This window comes from Hyperoodon ampullatus (genome assembly GCF_949752795.1).
Source record: "Hyperoodon ampullatus genome assembly, chromosome: 2".
In the NCBI taxonomy this organism is placed as follows: domain Eukaryota; kingdom Metazoa; phylum Chordata; class Mammalia; order Artiodactyla; family Ziphiidae; genus Hyperoodon; species Hyperoodon ampullatus.
Window position 1 is genome coordinate 152,496,831 of NC_136915.1, and position 20,443 is coordinate 152,517,273.

Here is a 20,443-nt window from a genome sequence, read left to right on the forward strand (position 1 = left end):
CCAGTTCTTCTCTCTGATATTCTGGAAATCCTACCTTCTGTCGTTGCTTTTCTAACAACTTTATAATTTTTTTTCCTGCTCTGATCTTGCTTCATGTTAATCTGTTCTTTCTCTACCAGTAGAGTAGTCTGAGTGATCTTTTAAAAATAGTCTAATCATGCCAGTTTCTTGCATTAAACTCATTGCTTTGAGGATAAGATCCAAAGATATTATGGTCTACAAGGCTATGAATGATTTGGCTTCTTCCTCCCTCTCCAGGCTCATCTTGAACCACTCCTCTTCAGTTATTCTTCTTTAGCCACAGTGGCTGCCTTTTACCTCCTGGCAAGCACCAAGGTCTTTTCTGTGTTGGAACCTTCACATAAGCTGTGCTCTGTTTGAGTGCTTTTCTGTGTTGCTTCAGTTGATATCCCCTTGTTCATCAGATCTCAGTTTCAATGACAGTTCCTCAGTGAAGCCTTTCCTCACCTCTATTCAGACCAGAATAGATTTCCTGAATCTTATTGTCATTGCACACTGTTTTGCTTCAAGTACTTATCATATTTACAATGAAATAATTATTTATGCAATTATTTATTGAATGAATATCTCTTTGTTTACTTGTAATGTCCTTGAATGCAAGGAATTTTCTCATTCATCATTGTATCTTCTAGTATGGTGGCTTTTCCATAGAAAATCCTCTGTAAATATTTTTGAATGAGATTTCCTGAATCTCATATTGATACATATAAATGGGCACTTGACCGGGGGAAGGAGAAAGCTTGTAGGGAAGGCTTCTGGAGGAGGTGATAAATAAGTGAAATCTTAAAGTAAGTGTAGTAAATAGCCAGTATGCATTAAGGCAGCTTGTGAAAATGTCACATAGGCTTAACATGACTCCTGTAGGCACATCAGTACTCCACACAGACATCAGTATATTTGTCCTGAAAGTTTGACGATGTGTAGAGTTCAGCCATTGGAAATGACATTAATTATATGCATTATTACATTTATATTTGTAGCTATATAAGTAGTGGGAACTCCATGTTATTTCTTGCTAATATGACCCTGAGTATGATTTCTAGCTTTAGTAAATAAGCTTCTGTCTTGGTTCCTTTCCTTGTCTTGGTCTTGTCTTTCCTATTTCAGCATCCTGGGAACTAGGACTCTATTCTGTTTTGATTAGACTCAACCCCAAATTGTCCAGAATTAGCATTTGACCTAAAATGCAAACTTGGCAGCTAGGAAACTGTCATGTGATTTACTCTAATACTTTTCTCATGTTCTTTTTGGGAACAAGGTAGGCATAGACAAACACCTATACTATATTCTAGCAGCTGAATAGACACCTGTAGAATATCTCAGTAGCTAATAATCAGGGGAAGAATGGAGTAACTCAGTTTAGAAATATTTGTATCAAAATAAAGAGTTATATAAGCTTGGACCCAGAAGGGCTAATTCTACATTATCTCTAAAATTTTTGATTGTGAAAATAAACAGAAAAACCTTGTTTCCTAAGAGTTCTTTATTACCACAGTTTTTTAATACTATGGGTTTTCACCATAGATGTTTTAAAAGTTGCCCTTTTTTTTTTTTTTTTTTTTTTTTTTTTGCTTTATCACAAATTTAATCAGTTATATGTATACATATGTTCCCATATCCCCTCCCTTTTGCGTCTCCCTCCCACCCTCCCTATCCCACCCCTCCAGGCGGTCACAAAGCACCGAGCTGATCTCCCTGCGCTATGCGGCTGCTTCCCACTAGCTATCTACCTTACGTTTGGTAGTGTATATATGTCCATGCCGCTCTTTCACTTTGTCACAGCTTACCCTTCCCCCTCCCCATATCCTCAAGTCCATTCTCTAGTAGGTCTGTGTCTTTATTCCTGTCTTACCCCTATGTTCTTCATGACCTTTTTTTTTCTTAAATTCCATATATATGTGTCAGCATACAGTATTTGTCTTTCTCTTTCTGACTTACTTCACTCTGTATGACAGACTCTAGGTCCATCCACCTCATTACAAATAGTTCAATTTCATTTCAAAAGTTGCCCTTTTTAAAGAGAGAAGAGACACTATAAGAATATTACAGGGTTGTGCTTCTTCCTTAATTTCAGACTTTGTTACCTCTGGAAACAGAACTTTAGAGATCACATACCTTGGGCCTAGAATAATGTCCATCTGAGGATGATTATTGGTATGCAATATTGTTAATGTATAATAATAGTAATAATGATAATTAAGATGATCTTTCATGTAGTTAGAACTCAAGCAGGATAAATTGAATATGAAGCAGTATGCTTTGGGCAGGTTTTGATTCTTCATTTGTTGGTCTCATGTCAAAGATATATGTGTTTGGTGGTCTAGATGGAATGAATATCATACATTAAAAAAATAATGAACCGGGCTTCCCTGGTGGCGCAGTGGTTGGGAGTCTGCCTGCCGATGTGGGGGACACGGGTTCGTGCCCCGGTCTGGGAGGATCCCACATGCCGCGGAGTGGCTGGGCCCGTGAGCCATGGCCGCTGAGCCTGCGCCTCTGGGGCCTGTGCTCCGCGATGAAAAAGAACCTTCTGAACCTCTGATGATCAGGAGGCTCAGCGTACTGTATCCGATGGGCATAAAGTGTTGCCTTCCCACATGGTTACAACTGAAGGAAGAAAGTCTGGATGAATCATCTGTTGGCATATGTTTCTTGAATTGTTGGCTATTTTGGTGTTGACTTTTATGTTGAGAGTTTCATGTTTTAACGACAAAAGTGTTCACTGGAAATTATAGCCTGGAAAAGAGAACCACTTTCCTGCTTCTGCAAAAACCTAGGTAAAGCACTGATGTTGGGTAAAGTAGCTGTGGAGTTTTATATTCAGATTGTATGAAGAGTAAACAGAGCATCTAAAATAACCACTTGCACATTGCAACAAACACATCATCATTTGCTTAAAAAAGAGTTATAATTACAGTTGACGAAGCATGGACACCATAAAAAATGCATTAGTTTGGCTTGACACATTAATTACCTGTTTTTGCAGATGTTTTTATGTATTGTTGTGTGAACAGTTTACAAAATAATTACAGGAAAGTCATATGGAAAATAAACTAAGTGGGTGGTTTCTCATCTAAATATTTTCATTCATGTGAATCTGTGTGAGGCACAGCTGCTCTATAGCAAAAGCAGAGAGATGAGGATTCTCGAGTTTTTTTTTTTTTTTTTATTAGATGGTCTCTGTCATGAGTATCACCACATTTTAATATCTTTAGCAGCACAGTTTAAAAACATAAAATGAGAGGGTTGGTTTAATCCCTGTGATTATTGAAAAAAACCTTGATTCTGATCAGAAGAAATGTAGATATCTACGAGTATTTTAAAATAAACCAAACAAAACTAAAATACACTAAGTGAAAAACTACTGCTATTTCAGTGCTGACAGGTCGTTAGGCACTTGGGCAAGGATTTAATCATTATTTTGTTTTTACTTGAGTTACATACTTTTACATAATTTACAGCTTAAGCTATATCTTAATTAAACATTGAGCTAGTTATAAATTGCATGGAAATTCAGCTTATTTATTCTCTTTTAGGAAGTATTAAAAATGTAAATCTGCTTTTTCTCAGAAGATTATACTGTATTTCTCTTAGTGGTCTCAAAGTGTGTTTCATTTGAAAAATAACCAGATCACTGTATCATACTTTTACAAACTGTTAAGAAACACGTTTTCCAAAATTATAATTGTCAAACGATTGTGCAAGTTCATAAGCTTCATTTTATTTTACACAATGATTTATAATTACTTAGAATATCTGTGTTGTATTTTCCTCACGGATACTGTTATGATAATTTTTCATAAAATTAAACCAAATGTAGATTCTCTTTTTAGTCCAGCCATGCCACTTCTATGCTATATTCCTTTTTTATGCATTTCACCTGCACAGATGATAAAGACAATAATTATACACATTTTCTGACATGTATTTTATGTGACTATTATGAAAGGCACCAAATTATAGAAGGAGATAATTGAATCATCTCTAGGTGTGAAGGTATTGTAATCAGACTGTGTAATATTGGTGCAAAATCATTCATTTACTTTTTCATTCATTTGTTTAACAAAATTTTATTGATAGTCTTCTATATGTAATGTCCTATGACAACACTGAAATGACCATAAACATTGAGATGACTATGTGTCTGGAACATAATAGATGTTCAGTAACTATTAGACATCTTTCCTTCTGAAAGGGGTAGGAGAGGCAGGAATAAGTGGTATGGAGAACTTTTTCACTCTTGTGCCTTACTTAAAGAAAGCCAGTTGCTGGGAGGATTTTCTTTGTTATCCTGAAATGGGCTTCACATGTGATATACTCTGGGGGTAGTGCTTGACACATACTTTGAATTGTTTAAATGTGGCGATATGTAATTTTCACCTTAAATCAGTCTGAAGAAAGATGGGATGGAGTCTTTTCTAATTCTAGTATACACTAAGGCAATTTAATTTTTAAGGTGGAGACGCATTAATGGAGTCTATGAAACTTACAGAATTGAGAAGAATTAACTGCTTATAATCAGTATTTCTGTTGAGCATTTTACATCCTCTCAAAGGAAATGTGATTCCATATCATGACATCAAGAAAACAGTTGTTGAACTGAGTCTTCCATAGATTTGCTGCTTCTCTTAAGATGTCTCTTATAGCTAGTGAAAAATGAGCAAAAGCTTTTGTATGGTTTGGGGGACTTTCCATATTTACCTGTGTGGCAGATAAAAAAACTGTAAGTTTATGTGGAGTTTCCTTTCCAGATATTCCCCTATCTTATTTTTATTCCATCTTATAAGACAAAATTTAGCTTTTTGGTTTTAATTCTTTATTCCTTTTTCCTTCAATATGTCTCTAGCTCCTTTTAATCTTTTTATCTTAATCTTTTAGAAGCCATTTGATTAGAACATAGGGGACACTTAGGGGATTATTATCATCATCATCATAAGGAACATTTAAGGGATTGTTTATTTATTTACTTTCTTACTTAGAAGAGTTTATTGTCAGAAAGAGACTGTCCAAGCAGTGTTGTTTTGAAGTAATTGAATAATTGGTCTTCTGGGTTCTCCCCTTTAAAAATGCAAAACAAAAATAGGTTAGGGAGCAGAAAAAAATTGTTGAATCTAAGAGAAGGCTATCTCTGTAGGCATTTAACACCCTATGGTCTAACGATGTGTTAGTTTTCACACAGTATTACTGATAGCAGTGTTAAAAAACAAAATTCAAGTGAGTAAATTTGAAGATCTAATTGGCTTTATTAATGGATTCATGAATTGGGCAGCATCCTATCTAGCAAGTAGCAGGGAGCTCTAAGGAGCTCCAGAAAAGGAGACTTTTTAAAGGCAGAAATGGGGTGGGAAAAGGAAGTCATAAATAAAAATAAGGATTATTTTGAGCAAGGTCACCTTCCTTTGGGGTCAAAAGGGTTTATCATGCATATTATCTCACTGATCCTGACTGAGAAATTCCAGATTGATTGGTTAAGATTCCAATCCTGGAGAAGGTTGAAATTACAGTTAGACTAGGTTTTAAGTCTTGGTTTGGTGACATGGGCTTAGCACAACTGACTTCATTTTGGACCTGTTTTTTTTTTTTTTTTTTTTTTAAATTCTCCCCTTTTGATCAAACTCTTAGCTTAACTGAGAAACGTGATCAAAGTTTAAAGATTATTATGATTATAAAAAAGCAGGATAATTCTCAATGTTTGGGGTGCATTTTGGAGCCATGGTCCCCAAGATCCAAACCAATCAAAATCAAATAAGTCAAAGAACAACCCTGCTGAAGGAGTCAGCTTTTTAACCAAGTGGCTTGCTCAGTGATTTTATGTAATTGAGTTTCAGCTTCCCCAGAAGTGTTGATCCAGGCATAGCAAGTGGTGTTGACCACAGCACAGACACCTCCCTGCTCAGCTAAAAGATAATTAAGGGCTATACTATTATGAGGAAAAATTTTGGCCAGAGAGTCTAAGGATTTTTGGGGGGCAGCTATTGTTTCAGTAGCAGATAACAGAATATCTTCAAGAATTAAGGAAAATTTAAAAATCACATTCTCAATTACATTTAGTTTTGACCAGGGAAGCATGGCCTTGCCAAAGGAAGTGAATTCTGAGTCATGAACATCTCCTGGTAGGTCTTTTCTAACTTTCTGATGTAAATCCATGGGAGTTGACCAATGAGGTGACTAGTTCATTTGTGGAAAGTTAGGGGTACAGTTGGGTAACCTAAGAGGCATTGCACAGTTGTACGCTAGCCATCTAGGCACTCATAGGTCCGAGGAGAATGATAACCACCACAAACAAAGACAAAGCCTATTGGGGCACAAACCATTCCCATTAAAGTGATGCTGCTAATGGACCATTCACAGGGATTGCTGTGTTTACCGTTCAAGCCAGAGGTCAGTTAGGATTTCAGTGCTTACAGAAAGAAAATCTTTTAGCCTGAAATAAAGAGTCGCCCACCTAGCAAAGATGGGTGCTGATGGTGAGATCTCTTAGTGAGTGGGGACAGATCTGATCTAGATAATCATGGGAATGTGGGAGAGCAAATGACCTAAGTTATGTAGGTAATTATGTCTCATTGGGGAAGTACAGTTATAATTGGAGAAAGGTAAAAAATGGTATTTCATGTTGTGGCCACAAGAGTTGAACTTGGTAAGAGACTTCTTACTAAGAGAGGGTGAGTGGGGTGTTGATCATAGTTTCCAGTGACACTGGGAATAGAAGAAAAATTGGTCACAGGGAGGACCAGGAGATCTCTAGTATCATGGATAGATTGGAATCTTTGGTGACAAATCCAGCAGTCTGAGATGTTACTCTGCTTAGCATTGGACTGGGAGATATGGAAATGTTTTTCCAGGCTAATTCCAGAGTAAATGAAAGAAAGACAAGAATAAAGGGTTTCATGTTTGTTAAAGTATGAAGTCTTGATCCAGCATCATGGGCAGAAGCAATCTACCTTGATGTCAGCTACTTCTCTTCCTTGACAATTTGATTCAGAGGTCCTTACTGTCTGTACAGAACCAGAGGTCAAGTAGAGCCTTCTTCAGCTGTGAGACATATATCCAAGGCTCAAGTCTCTGAAGTTTGACTGCCATCTGGGCAGGGAAGAGGACCTGGTTATAGTCCCTTGTAGTCTCTTATAGGAGATTCAATGGCAGCCTTTAAAACAAAGGCTTTAGTGACTTTAAATTAGAAGGGTGGGAGAAAATTAGAAATGTTACTTTGGAGAGTTGTAGCCAGATATTTGAGGAAACTAGAAGAATTTAGGATCTAGTTCAGTTTATAGGTGTATAACCAAACCTCAAAGACAGTTAACAGGGTTACTCTAAAATAGACAAAGGTGCAAACATAATTTTTCTCCCTACAGTTATCCCCACTTCTTTTTTTTAAGGATAATTACAGTAAAACTAATCAGTTTGCATTAGACTTGGCCTGATTATTTTCATAAGTGCAGCAAGAATAGTGATTGATTGTATAAGTTCTTTTTAAGACTGCTTTGGTGGAACTTTTCATAAGGGATCTCAGATTGAACTCTTAAAAGCCTTTGAGGCTAGGAAGCCAATCCAAGGATCAGCACTAGATTTTACCTGCAATACCTATAGTTTGAGTGAAGTCCTCTCTTTTCAAGGTTCCTGGGCCTGTCAGGAAGTATAACCTTCCATACTCATCTGGTAAGGCTGACAGTAACCCTGTAAGTAAGGCACCAGGCCAATTTTTCCAAGTAGTTCCTTAAAGCTGTCTGGTCATATCTGAGTGTATACACATTTCTGTCAAATGTGACATTCTAGTTAAAGTCTTGGTAATATAGCCAGTGTTTCCAATTGTGTTCTGTTACAATGAGGACAGATTCTTACTGAACTTATGCAAATAATGAACTTTATTGCCATGAAGAGAATACTCAGGAGTTTCTGAATTTTGGTGGGATCAAGTAGGGAGAAAAAGTAAATGTTCCACTTTAGTTCACAAATGTATGTTACCAAATTGCTGATAGCTTTAAAAGAAGAGATAAAAGGATTTCCTTAAACCTGGAAAAATGAAAGAACCAGCAATGTTTTAAACAAAAAGTCATAAAAAATTATAATCATCTTCATCAGTTCATTCAGTTCTATGTAATTATTTCTTTTTTAAAATTAATTTTTATTGGAGTATAGTTGCTTTACACTGTAATTAGTTCTTGATCTTCATCTTTTGTTAGCAGTTTTATGAATCCAGTTTTTCCTTAGAGTTCTATAAATTCTTAACCAGTTGGTGTTATTATCTGAAAGTTACCAGAAACTAGTATCCTAGAGTATTTGTCAGAATCCTTTCTAGAAATTTCTCTGAAGAAGAAACACTTTTTTTTTTTTTTTTTTTGACGGTACGCGGGCCTCTCACTGTTGTGGCCTCTCCTGTTGTGGAGCACAGGCTCCGGACGCGCAGGCTCAGCGGCCATGGCTCATGGGCCCAGCTGCTCCTTGGCATGTGGGATCTTCCCGGACCCGGGCACGAACCCGTGACCCCTGCATCGGCAGGCGGACTCTCAACCACTGCGCCACCAGGGAAGCCCAAGAAGAAACACTTTTGTAGGAACGCTTTAACAAAAGCATCAGAGTAAAACAATAACCATCTGTAAATGTCAAAAGACTTAAAATGCCCGTGGTTAAAGATCTGACTAGAGTTCATTACAGCGCAGTTGACAAGGAAATTTGGTTATTTCTGTGACACACAACACTCCAAGACAATAACTAGAATTATGACTGATAACATTATCAGATTTATTATTGTGTTATTATAATGTCATTATATGTATTATAATGTTTTATTATAACACTATCACATATTAACATATATCAGATTTCTAGGAACTTCATACAATTTTTAGAATACTTATATACCTATATAAATAGAACATAAAGAAGGCCTAGTATTTTTATTTCTCAGTGCTTCACATGTAATTTAACATATCAAATAAGTCTAGTTAGTTTAACATCTATCTTTTTATGAGAAGAGAGAACAAATCTTTTGAGATATGCCAAGGGCCCTCTGGAAAAATCCCAAAGTTAGTTTGAGGTCAGAAAGACTTCTTTTAGAATTTGATTTTTGGGAATTTTGTAAAAAATATCAAACGGTTTAAAAACATTTGGTCAAATAGGGTCATAGGACACTATGAAACAATGCTTATGTATTTAACCAAAGTGGCAAAAACTTTACAGGCAAATATACGTTACATAGTTCTGAGCAAAACTTACTTCTTTTAATGTCCAGAGGGCTAGGTTTAAGAAATCAAAGACTCGATAAAGACAACAGGGAACATAGGTTATTATTTTGACAGGACACAAGATCTTTGTGTCCCCCACCTCCTCCCTGGCCATGGCTGATTGTTCAAAAGGTAAAGGAAAACCTTTTATAATCTCTTACTATCAAAAGCAGATCAGTAGTCCAAGAAAACTTTGTCCCTTTTAATAGGGAGAAACTCACATTCTAATTTTACACCAGCTTACTTTTGGTATTGAAACTTAATCAAATGCATTCTAATCTTAGCCAGTCCTGATCACACATAAAATTCCTTTTCCTTATTATTTCTAGTAGTTTTAATTACCTACATGAGAATTTTTAACCCTTAGAAACCTTTAATTTCTAGTGAAAACTGGGAAATAAGCAATTATGAACTATCTTTTACATTAGCATTCTGTGGATTGGCAGATTCATAAATCCTATAATTTCTAGAGATGTGTTTTCTCATAGACAGTTTCTCAGTGTGGCATAAAACATGCTTATTAATAGACCCAAATGCCTTGAATTTCTCTGTAAAAAGAAGCAAAAATTAGATAAACCTATGTTCAGTAATTAATGTTTCAGTACTTTACCTTGTTTGGAAGTGATCTAGATACTTAATGACTATCCTTTAATTTAACTTAACAAAATTTCAGGTTACCAAAAAGATTTGGAGAAACTATTGGAAAGTTCACCTAAAAACTTTTTATCCTACTGACATCTATTTCATTTACTTGTTTTTAACAATTATGTTTAGACTGCCCACAAAAACTTCATGAGACATTAGACAATGTCAGTCTTCATCCCAAGCCATTTTTCTTGCTGACAAATTTTTTTTTTTTTTTTTTTTTTTTTGCGGTACGCGGGCCTCTCACTGTTGTGGCCTCTCCCATTGCGGAGCACAGGCTCCGGACGCGCAGGCCCAGCAGCCATGGCTCACGGGCCCAGCCGCTCCACGGCACGTGGGATCTTCCCAGACCGGGGCACGAACCCACGTCCCCTGCATCGGCAGGCGGACTCTCAACCACTGCGCCACCAGGGAAGCCCACTGACAAATTTTATAAGAGATAACATAAACTTATTTGATCTTTAGTTAGCCTAGGCTGAATAAAAGGTGTATATCAACATTATTTTTAGTATGATAACTTTAAAGACGTGTCTGTTTTAATTAAATCAACAAACTTAAAACGAGCTTTTATTTACTAAAGATTATCTCAGATCGAGTGAACCTCAAAAGCATTGGGTTAATTTTTCTTATATTTTTAAGAATTTTATGAATACATGATTTATATAAGCACTTAATTTTTTTGGTAAGCCAGTTAGATAGAGCTCTTCTATAAGTTAATTTTGGCAATACTATCCAGAGGTAGAAAATATATCTATAACACATGTATATAGGCACACGTGAACATGTAGACAGATGTGAACAGGGACCTCATAGCTTCTGTACACTTAGGATTTCTCAATTGCTCAAGTTCCAAATGACCTACCCTCTGTCCCCCTTCCCCCTCTTTTTTTTTTAAACTGATAAGAACTACCTCTCTGAAGTTTGTACTTTAATATTTACATCTCAAAGGCACAAGAAAAGAATGCAAGTTGCAAGTCTTTTAAGATAAATAGAGGAGGTTTTGAGATTGGAAAAAGGAATAGGTGAATTTTGGACAGCCTCTAGAGCTGCATTTCTAGTTTTGCAGGAATTTATAAGATAGGACAGTTGCTCTCAGTTACACAAGGAATTGGGTTGTTATTTAAATGACATCATAGGTTGATCCACCCATAAGTCCTTTTATAAGGGTTTTAGAAGTTTTTTCTTTCCTGCTGGGTACATTATTTTAGTTTAGGGGAGAAGGCCTTAAAAAACAATTAGCAGACTCTGTATTTTAACTTCCAGTTTGGCCAACTTTTGACCACAGAGCTACTTAAAATTAAAAAAAAAATCTTGTCAGTTTTCAGCTTAGATAAACAGTAAATATTTCTGGCAATATTGAACAACCCCTTGGACTTAAGAGGTATCCCCTAATTGGGTGCAAAAGATACTTTATTTTTCTCTTTATTGGGTACTACAGACAGAGATCCAGAATTGACTCTGGTAATAATTCTCACCCTCAGCTGGTTTCTGCCAGTTTTTCCAGGATCCCAGCTGCAAGGTTTGAGTGGGGTTTAAGTGGAGAATGTATCTCTGATATTTACCAGAATTTGGCAAGGTTTTAAATTAATTTTTAATTTCCGTTTCCCCATTGTTGTTTAAGGGAATGATGTAGCATTTACCAGAAAATCCTCAGTCTCATTACCTCTGAGAGAGATCCTTACAGGGTCTTTCTTTCAAAGGTATAGGGGTTCCTGTATGGCCATTAACTTGACGGACTTTTGTTTATGGCCTTGTAGTCTCTTCAGAGTGGAAACACAATTCAAACAGAGGATTACTAGAATGAGTACTTGATAAAGGAAGATGGAGGGGGCAGTAGGAGTTGTGTCTGTCTTTTTTTTTTTAATACATTTATTTATTTATTATTTATTTATTTTTGGCCGTGTTGGGTCTTCGTTGCTGCACATGGGCTTTCTCTAGTTGCAGTGAGTGGGGGCTACTCTTCATTGCGGTGCGCGGGCTTCTCATTGTGGTGGCTTCTCTTGTCGCGGAGCAGGGGCTCTAGGCGCGTGAGCTTCAGCGGTTGTGGCGCACATGCTCAGTAGTTGTGGCTCGCAGTCTTTAGATCGCAGGCTCAGTAGTTGTGGCACACTGGTTTAGTTGCTCCGTGGCATGTGGGATCTTCCCGGACCAGGGCTCGAACCCTTGTCCCCTGCATTGGCAGGCGGATTCTTAATCACTGCGCCACCAGCGAAGTCCTGTGTCTTATAGTTCTTTGTTTTAGGTACCTCTTGTGTCTTTAATTTTTTGTTAGCTTTTTGTAACAAAACTTTCAATAAAGTTCTTTTGGCATTTTGAAGCCTTTGGAAGCTACTGCATACCAGTTAAAGTATGTATCCTATTCTGTTTGTTTAATTGGGGAACTCTTACTTTTAATTGCACTTCTTAAGTGAATGATCTTGTCTAATTGGAATGTTCCCCATAATGGCCACTGTAATTCTAGGTTGTTTTTAGTAAGATTTTGCCATTTTTGTAGATATCTACAGTTTCCAGGATTGCAGTTGTTAGACATAAAATAAGCAGGTATGCCAGAAGGGTGTGCTTAACTCTTTGGATTTTTTTTTTTTTTTTTTTTTGGCGGTATGTGGGCCTCTCACTGTTGTGGCCTCTCCCGTTGCGGAGCATAGGCTCCAGACGCGCAGGCTCAGCGGCCATGGCTCACGGGCCCAGCCGTTCCTTGGCATGTGGGATCTTGCCAGACCGGGGCACGAACCCGTGTCCCCTGCGTTGGCAGGCGGACTCTCAACCACTGCGCCACCAGGGAAGCCCAACTCTTTGGATTTTAAGGATCCCATTATTGTTTTTATTTTTTTAGCTAGGCCTTTGGGTCTCTTGGAGCCAAACTAATACCAAAGAGGGGTGTGTCATAGGGTTGGGGATTATGTGGTGTTTTACAGTGTACCTCTATGCGTGGAAATTTTCTTAAGGTTGGCAAGTGACTGAGTGTCAGTTACCCATTCTGTGACCAACTTATCCTAACTTGGGAGTCTTTGAGTTAGGTGGTGGGTATTCTAACAGATCTTAAATGCTCAACCCTTACGCGTCAATTTTGAGGCTGTTTTGACTTCTGAGATTCCTATTAGCATTTAGCCTTTATCTACATAAAGTAAGGCAAAAAAATGTGTACCTTAGTATATACTGAGTCCTAACCAAGAAAAGGCCCTGTGTGTACCATACCAGTTCCCCAGTGTGGGATGCTGGACCTTGGACTGGGGAAAACATTGAACCAGCAGATCTCAACAAATGCGGGCTGTGGACTGGGGGCCCCACATAAATAGGGAACAGCATATTGCCACTAACAGTACCTAAGTGGATCCTGGGACAGAATTAAGGGTTGGGGGTTCCACTCAAAAACCTGAGAATTGCAGTCCATTATAAAGCTAGGGACCTGGGTTCCGGGCAGAACTGTCTACCAGCTCAAGCTGTCTTGCCCTGTAAAGGAAAGCCATTTATATCTGAAGCTTGATGCAAAGAGAAAGGAGCTCAGAATTGAGAGAAACTGACCGCTGAAAGAAAGACAGTGAACACAAAAAGGGGTTCACAGATACCACACCTGTCTTTCTTGTCCTCAAATGCCATCAGAAGTTTGTTCACTTTGGACCCTGACACTGACACCATATCTGTTAAAAGACAAAATCCAGCTGAGTAAATTTGAAGATCTAATTGACTTTATTAATTGATTCCTGAACCAGGCAGCATCCCATCCAGCAAGTAGAAAGGAGCTCCAAGGAGCTCCAGAAAAGGAAAGGTCTTTAAAGCCAGAGAGGGATGGGACAAGGAAGTCATAAACAAAAAAAGATTATTTTGAGCAAGACACCTTCCTTTGGGAGACAAAAACGTTTATTGGCTGGTTACCTCCCTGGTGCTGACGAGGAAGTTCCAGACTGACTGGTTAAGATTCCAGTCCTGGGGAAGGTTGAAACTGCGATTAAGTTAGGTATTCTAAAGTTTGGTGACATGGGCTTAGTGGCTCCATTTTGGACTGTTTGTTTCTTTCTTTTTTTTTTTTTTGTGGTACGCGGGCCTCTCACTGTTGTGGCCTCTCCCGTTGCAGAGCACAGGCTCCGGACGCGCAGGCTCAGCGGCCATGGCTCACGGGCCCAGCCGCTCCTTGGCATGTGGGATCTTCCCGGACCGGGGCATGAACCCATGTCCCCTGCATCGGCAGGCGGACTCAACCACTGCGCCACCAGGGAAGCCCTGTTTCTTTTTCTAATGGCAGAAAAACTGCTTAAACAACATTGAAAGCAATTATAGTTGAGGCAGTGCCTGGGCACAACTATTATTGTAACTATTGCTTTTACTATTCTTTGGTGACTCTTTGAACTTCTAGGGTTCACATAACACTTAGTTTAGAAAAAACATTAATAGGGGGTTGTTTAAATGCAAATGGGAAGCAGATTCCCTGACTGACCAGGTTTGTTATTCACGGAAAGGCTGATGGCTCTAGATTTGTGGGTGATGTGTAGAACCGTAAATTACAGTTCTTCTCAAGGTTGCCTTTTGTTGTCAGAACACTTAGCATAAGTCAGAAATGGTAGGCTTTACCTGAAAAGAACAAAAAACCCATTGAATATAATAAATCAGCACTTAAAAAAAAACTCTAACCACCAAGGCCATCTCAAACAGGCATATTCTTTTGTGTGACTGAAGTTGTTTAAAAAAAAAAAAAAGGAAGCACCAACAAACAAAAACTTATCCCAGCAAACCCAGGTTGATTTGGATGTTCTTTCTAATGTGATAAATCTGAATGAAAACCAAGCATGCTTGACCAAGAGTAAAGTGATAGGGCCTCCAATAGGGCCTACTGGAGAGTGTGGAGTAGCGATAGGAATATAAGATGTGACTAAGTAGAGTCTTATATGGGGATTAAATTCTGTGCATGTGGAGACAATCAAGTATGGTCAAAATACTCTTGAAAATCCCTAAAAATTTCCCATAAAGTACAAATGTAGACATACTGGCTTTCAAGAAGTCTGACGTGGTCAATTCTTCCTTTAACATTGCTTTTCTTTTGTTGAATCAGTGATGAGGCAGTAGCTATATTCTTTTTAGTGACTAAGGGTAGAATAACAGAATTGGAAGAATTAACTTTTTATTCTAGTTCGTGAAACTGATTTTCATTATTTCTGTGAGTAAAAATGCCTTTTTTTAAAAAAAATGGGTAAATGAATAAGGACCTTTGTTTTCCAAGGAAATCCTTGGGTTACAAGGATGTTTGAGAGCCCAGTTTTTCTCAGAGAGGCCCATTCTCTTTTACATAGTGTGAAATCTGTACCTCTTCATAGCTCTGATTTTCTCATGTGCCTGTCTATCTTCTTCAGTCTTTCCTTCTCTCTGATTCTACTCTATCTTGTCTGATAGGCTCCTGCCTCAACTCCTTACCTTTATTTTCTCTTCATCTTTGTTCCCATACTCGCTTGTACTTGTCCTGTGCTCTGTCTTTTTCTTGCTCTACTCAGTAACAGTAGAATAATCTAATTCAAATTCAGTTACTTCAAGTGTGGTAGCATAAGATCTGGTTTAGGTTTAGGCTCTTATTTAACTTTGTGACTGAGAAAGGCATTTCACATCCCTGAGCCTCAATTTCCTTAGTTATAAAAGGAAGGTAATATATTAAATGAATTAGATATAGTGAAGGAGTACCAAATGGTGATGGTCTCTTGGGTAAATTAGAATTTCACAATTCTATTATCTATAGATTGTGCCTTCTATAATAACTTCTCTTAGTAAATTGAGTCAGGGTTGGTGCTCTGGACTGCTGGATAGCAGTTTTCAAAATTTTTCAATGACAACTTTGAAATTGCTCATTTCTATTCAGGTACACTCTCTTCTTTCATGAATCACACTTTATAATCACCCTAATTCTATTCTTTCTCTTGATCTGAGGTAAAGAAATATGGGTTGACACAATATATAAATATAAGACATCTTTTATGGTACACCAGAACTTTTTGACATAAAGGTTAGTAAATAAATAATGGAAGCAGTTTTTCTCTTTTGACTGCCAAAGCACAGTGGAAATTCTTGTTCTGTCTGAATGATTAACAGAAATGTAGAGAACTTATTGAAGGTATTGGTTTATCTTCAGGTAGAATTTTTATTTTTTTTACAGATCTTTTGATGTGAACCATTTTTAAAGTCTTTATTGAGTTTGTTACGATATTGCTTCTGTTTTATGTTTTGGCTTTTGGCCCCGAGGCATGTGGGATCTTAGCTTCCCAACCAGGGATCGAACCTACACCCCCTGCATTGGAAGGCGAAGTCATAACCACTGGACCACCAGGGAAGTCCCTAGGTAGAATGTTAAATACGTATCCATTTTTAAAAGCATTTATTAAGTGTCTACCTAGATAAATTACTGAAGAAATAATAGCCACATGACCTAATATGGGATTAAAAGTTTAATTCCAGGTAACCTAGTTTCCTTGAAAAATAATCATTATATGCTGCGTGTGTCTTAAAATGAAGATTAAGAAATTAAGAAGGTTAGTCAAAAATTTTGATCAAGTAAAATCTGTTTAAAGTCATATTTATGAATAAGTTGATTACTTGGAATTATTCTGGAAATCGATAGATTAATTTTTCCTTTCTGATACTCAAAAACCTCAGTAAGTATCCTGCAGCAGAAATCTACAAGAGGTGGTTTTCATCCTTGGCTGCTGCTATTGATCAGCAGTGCTTGTGACCTACTTTTAAGGGGCTGATAAGGAACGAGGCATAGTATGTATATTTAAGGTTACATTTAAAAAGCCTTCCAGTATTTCCATCACTTCATTGTTGTTTCCATGGAAGCGGAACCACTATCATCAGCAGGAGTCCATTTCAACTGCTGGCTTCCGGTTCTTGTTTCTCTGTTACTATGGTGACTGCCTCGAAAGCAACAGAAATACCAAAAGTTTAAAAAGCAGCAATTTGATTACAAAATACGTTTTTTTTTTTTTTGCCGTACGGGGGCCTCTCACTGTTGTGGCCTCTCCCTTTGCGGAGCACAGGCTCTGGACGCACAGGCTCAGCGGCCATGGCTCACGGGCCCATCCGCTCCGTGGCATGTGGGATCTTCCTGGACCTGGGCACGAACTCGTTTCCCCTGCATCTGCTGGCGGACTCTCAACCACTGCGCCACCAGAGAAGCCCACAAAATATGGTTTTAACTCTAGCTTTAATTAGGTGTTTTATAATTGACATTTTTAAATTTCAAGTTAATTTTTTTGAAAAAAGAAAAATTTGAAGTTTTATTAAAGCTTAATGACACTGAATTAAATAGAAAAAAACCCTAAATTGCCATAGTTTCTATTAGAGTTGAGCCTAAGAAGAACCAAAAATTCTAAATGGGGATTTAAATTAGGGCTTGAAAGGTATAACCTGCAATGAGAAGAGCTAATGGTAATGGGAGTAGCAGTTGGAGTCTATGAGCAATAAGCTCAAAACTAAGAATGAGCAGTGTGTCGAAGTAGTGAATGTTTCTTATTTACGTGGCACATTTTATCTTCAAAATATGTTATAGTTAGGTGATTTTCACAGATTATATCCATTTTTCAACAGAGTAAAAATAAAAACCTTGGGTTTAGAAATTAAGTAAATTTTAAGGACAGAGGCAGGAAGCATACTGACATTTTATTTGAGGTTTGAGGAATTGGAGTGTTAATAAATATAGATTGTTCCACAGTTAAAAGGCAGTAGAGATCCCCATCCCTCACCACGACCAGTTATATTTGTGAATTACTACTCATAAAGGAGAGAAGAGATGGAGTTGTAAGATAAAAGCTGTGAAAGGCAAGGTATTTAAGCAAAATTGCAATCCCAACTTTGTTGCAATTTTTCTTTTAAAAAATTTATTTATTTATTAGGCTGTGCTGGGTCTTAGTTGTGGCACGAGGGATCATCCTTGTGGTATGCGGGATCTTTAGTTGAGGCATGCGAACTCTTAGTTGCGGCATGTGGAATCTAGTTCCCTGCCCAGGGATCGAACCTGGGCCCCCTGCATTGAGAGTGCAGAGTCTTAGCCACTGGACCACCAGGGAATTCCCTGTACTTTTTCTTAGAGGTCCGTATTCATTCAGTGTTCTTTGGTTTACATGTGACAAAATCCACTACCTTAGGCAACAAATGGCAGGATTGTAGGCTCATCTGAAATCAGGGACCCCAGTCACATTAGGTTTTCTTTTTTGGTCTCTGGTATTTGTGTCTCTTTTTTTGCTTTGGCAGAAACTATGGCTGCTGGCAGTTCCCCCTCTCTTACTTACAGCGTCAATAACACAGAAGGACTGATTGGTCCAGTTTGTGTTGGGCCAATTTCTCCCTTCTCCAACTGTGGCCAAGAGGATGGGGTTCTATGGTTGGCCCTGCTGTGACAGGGAGGCTCACCCTTGGCTGACAAGTGGTGACTAGAGGGGCTGAGATGTGAAATAAAGTAGCAGCTTTCATTCAAACCATGTTGTTAAGGGTTAGTAGTGGTTGGGGGAACAGGTGGAGGAGTATGAAGGGGAGGAGAAAGGGGCATTTCCCAGAAGAAATAGAAGATGTTGTTCCTGGCAGAAATAAGAAGAGGTTTTTCCACCTGTAGTCTCTTGGGGGAAAATATCTGCTTTATTGTAATTCAGTTCACTTCTAATTCAGCAAACCAGGTGACATTATTATGTAAGATTTGGTTTTGAGAGAAAAACCAAGATTGAAAACCTTTACAACTTATTGCTTCCTATAGCACTGGCTCTGTTGTAGTACCTTTTATGTATGTTGTCTACTTTAATCTCTACAGTCATTTGAGGTATATATTTCCATTTTAGAGAATGAGGAAGAGGTTCACAGAGTTGAGATGACTTATCGTCGGACGCATGACTAACGAGAGGCAGAGCCAGAGTTCAGATAACCAGGGTTTCTGGAATGTAATCCAGGGTACTTTCCACTCTGTGATACTTACATTTTGGTTAACTTCATTCAGAAGATGCATAGGGTGAATTATAAAAACAGTACTGTGTATTAAGTGCTTTGATAAAAATGAGTTATGAATAGTATTGAATATTATTTATGAAAGGAACCTTAGACATCATATAGTACAGTGGTTTCAGACTTTTTGACTTTTAGCCATGGAATCCTTTCTTCAAATGAAATGTTATATTATAGTCGAGTATGTATATAAAATGAGTAAAAGCATAGGATCATCCCACTCTGGAGAGGAGATCCAGGAGTGTAACACCTCCTTTTTGAGATCTTGAGTTCTTAGAGGCCACTTTGGATATCCTTTCCTTAGGGAAACTGAGAGCCAGACAGGGTAAATGATCCTTGTTCACTTTCACATAATATATTACAAGGATTTAAATCACATTATTGTTTTCAGTTGTAAGGTGGGTGACAGTTTGTTATTAATGAATAAACCCTGATGCTTACAAAAATCAGAGTGAATTTGGAGTTACCCTAAATAATTTTATTCTCCAGTTTGGTGGTACTTTTATAGCATATCACATCCATGTCACAGCTTTTATTAAATGTCTCTTGCACTTAGTCGTATTTGTTGAGTTGGACAACCGTATACTGTTTGGACTAGGCTAGTCTCTTGTCCACAGACCTTTTACATTACATTCTTTATATATCGGCTCCTCTTATAAAATACATCAAGTTCTCTATATGTATTTAAATAGGAGTGTTTCAGAATTTAGATAAATGAAATTCATCTGGGTAATATTTAGACCTTGCTGATATGAATAACTTTGATGTCTGTTCCAATTTTGATCTCTCTCTTCTTTTCAGTTAGAAATGTGAACAAGTGGTAAATTGGGTAAAAGGAAGTTAATCTTCAGTTTGGATAAAAGAAAGTTTATTTATTTTTCGCATGTCCTGACTTTTGTTTTTTCCTTTTAGGAGAGTCAAGCCCTACTCGTCGAGAAGCTGTGAAGAGAAGAACCGCAGAATATCTCATGCGAGCAGAGAGTCTCTCTAGCCTTTATGTGAAACCTCAACTTCATGATGTATCTCAGGTATGTCTTATGTTTCATTTTGTATTTTCTTTAGACATTTTTGCTGTTTTGTCTCTCAGTTTTATTTCTAACTAGAATGTTTGAGCATTTTGGTCTTTGGAATTTTATCAGTGATTTTCTTACAAGGTGTTGGTGGGAAGAAAAGCATTAAAGCACACCACCAGAAGTGGAATAAAATGGGACTCACTTTCTCCTTCTCTTTCTCGGCCCTTTATTCTTTACTCCATCCCTAATATCACCATGTGTAGAATGACAGTAATTTATACTGAATTTTATTTGAAAATTTTAAAGTTAAGTTATGATTCTTATACCATTCCTGTACCATTTATTGATTCATGCTAAAACTAATTATTTAAGCATAAGTCCTACAAGTAGCAGCTATAGATCACCTAGAATTATAAAGGTATAATTCTAACAGGGATATTTAGGTTATTTGGGGCTACCCCTAGCCTTGTCTGGAAAGCAGGTGAATGTTTAAAACATTAGAAACATTTTGGTTTATCATTATTGTTTTATGTTATGTCCATCTGGATTTGGCAAATTTCTGGAAGAAATTTTTCTGTT

General features: G+C 37.6%; 1 protein-coding gene across 4 annotated transcripts in view; it reads left to right on the forward strand.

Annotated features, from left to right (window-relative positions):
• Positions 1–20,443, forward strand: part of RPS6KC1 (ribosomal protein S6 kinase C1) — a gene marked incomplete at both ends in the record, with an annotated part of 199,113 nt that overhangs the window by 93,218 nt on the left and 85,452 nt on the right. For all 4 annotated transcript variants that reach the window (XM_079724834.1, XM_079724836.1, XM_079724837.1 and 1 more), the window contains one exon: positions 19,764–19,879. In XM_079724834.1, the coding sequence (XP_079580960.1) occupies positions 19,764–19,879 (116 nt within the window). The remainder of the gene's footprint in view (positions 1–19,763; positions 19,880–20,443) is intronic.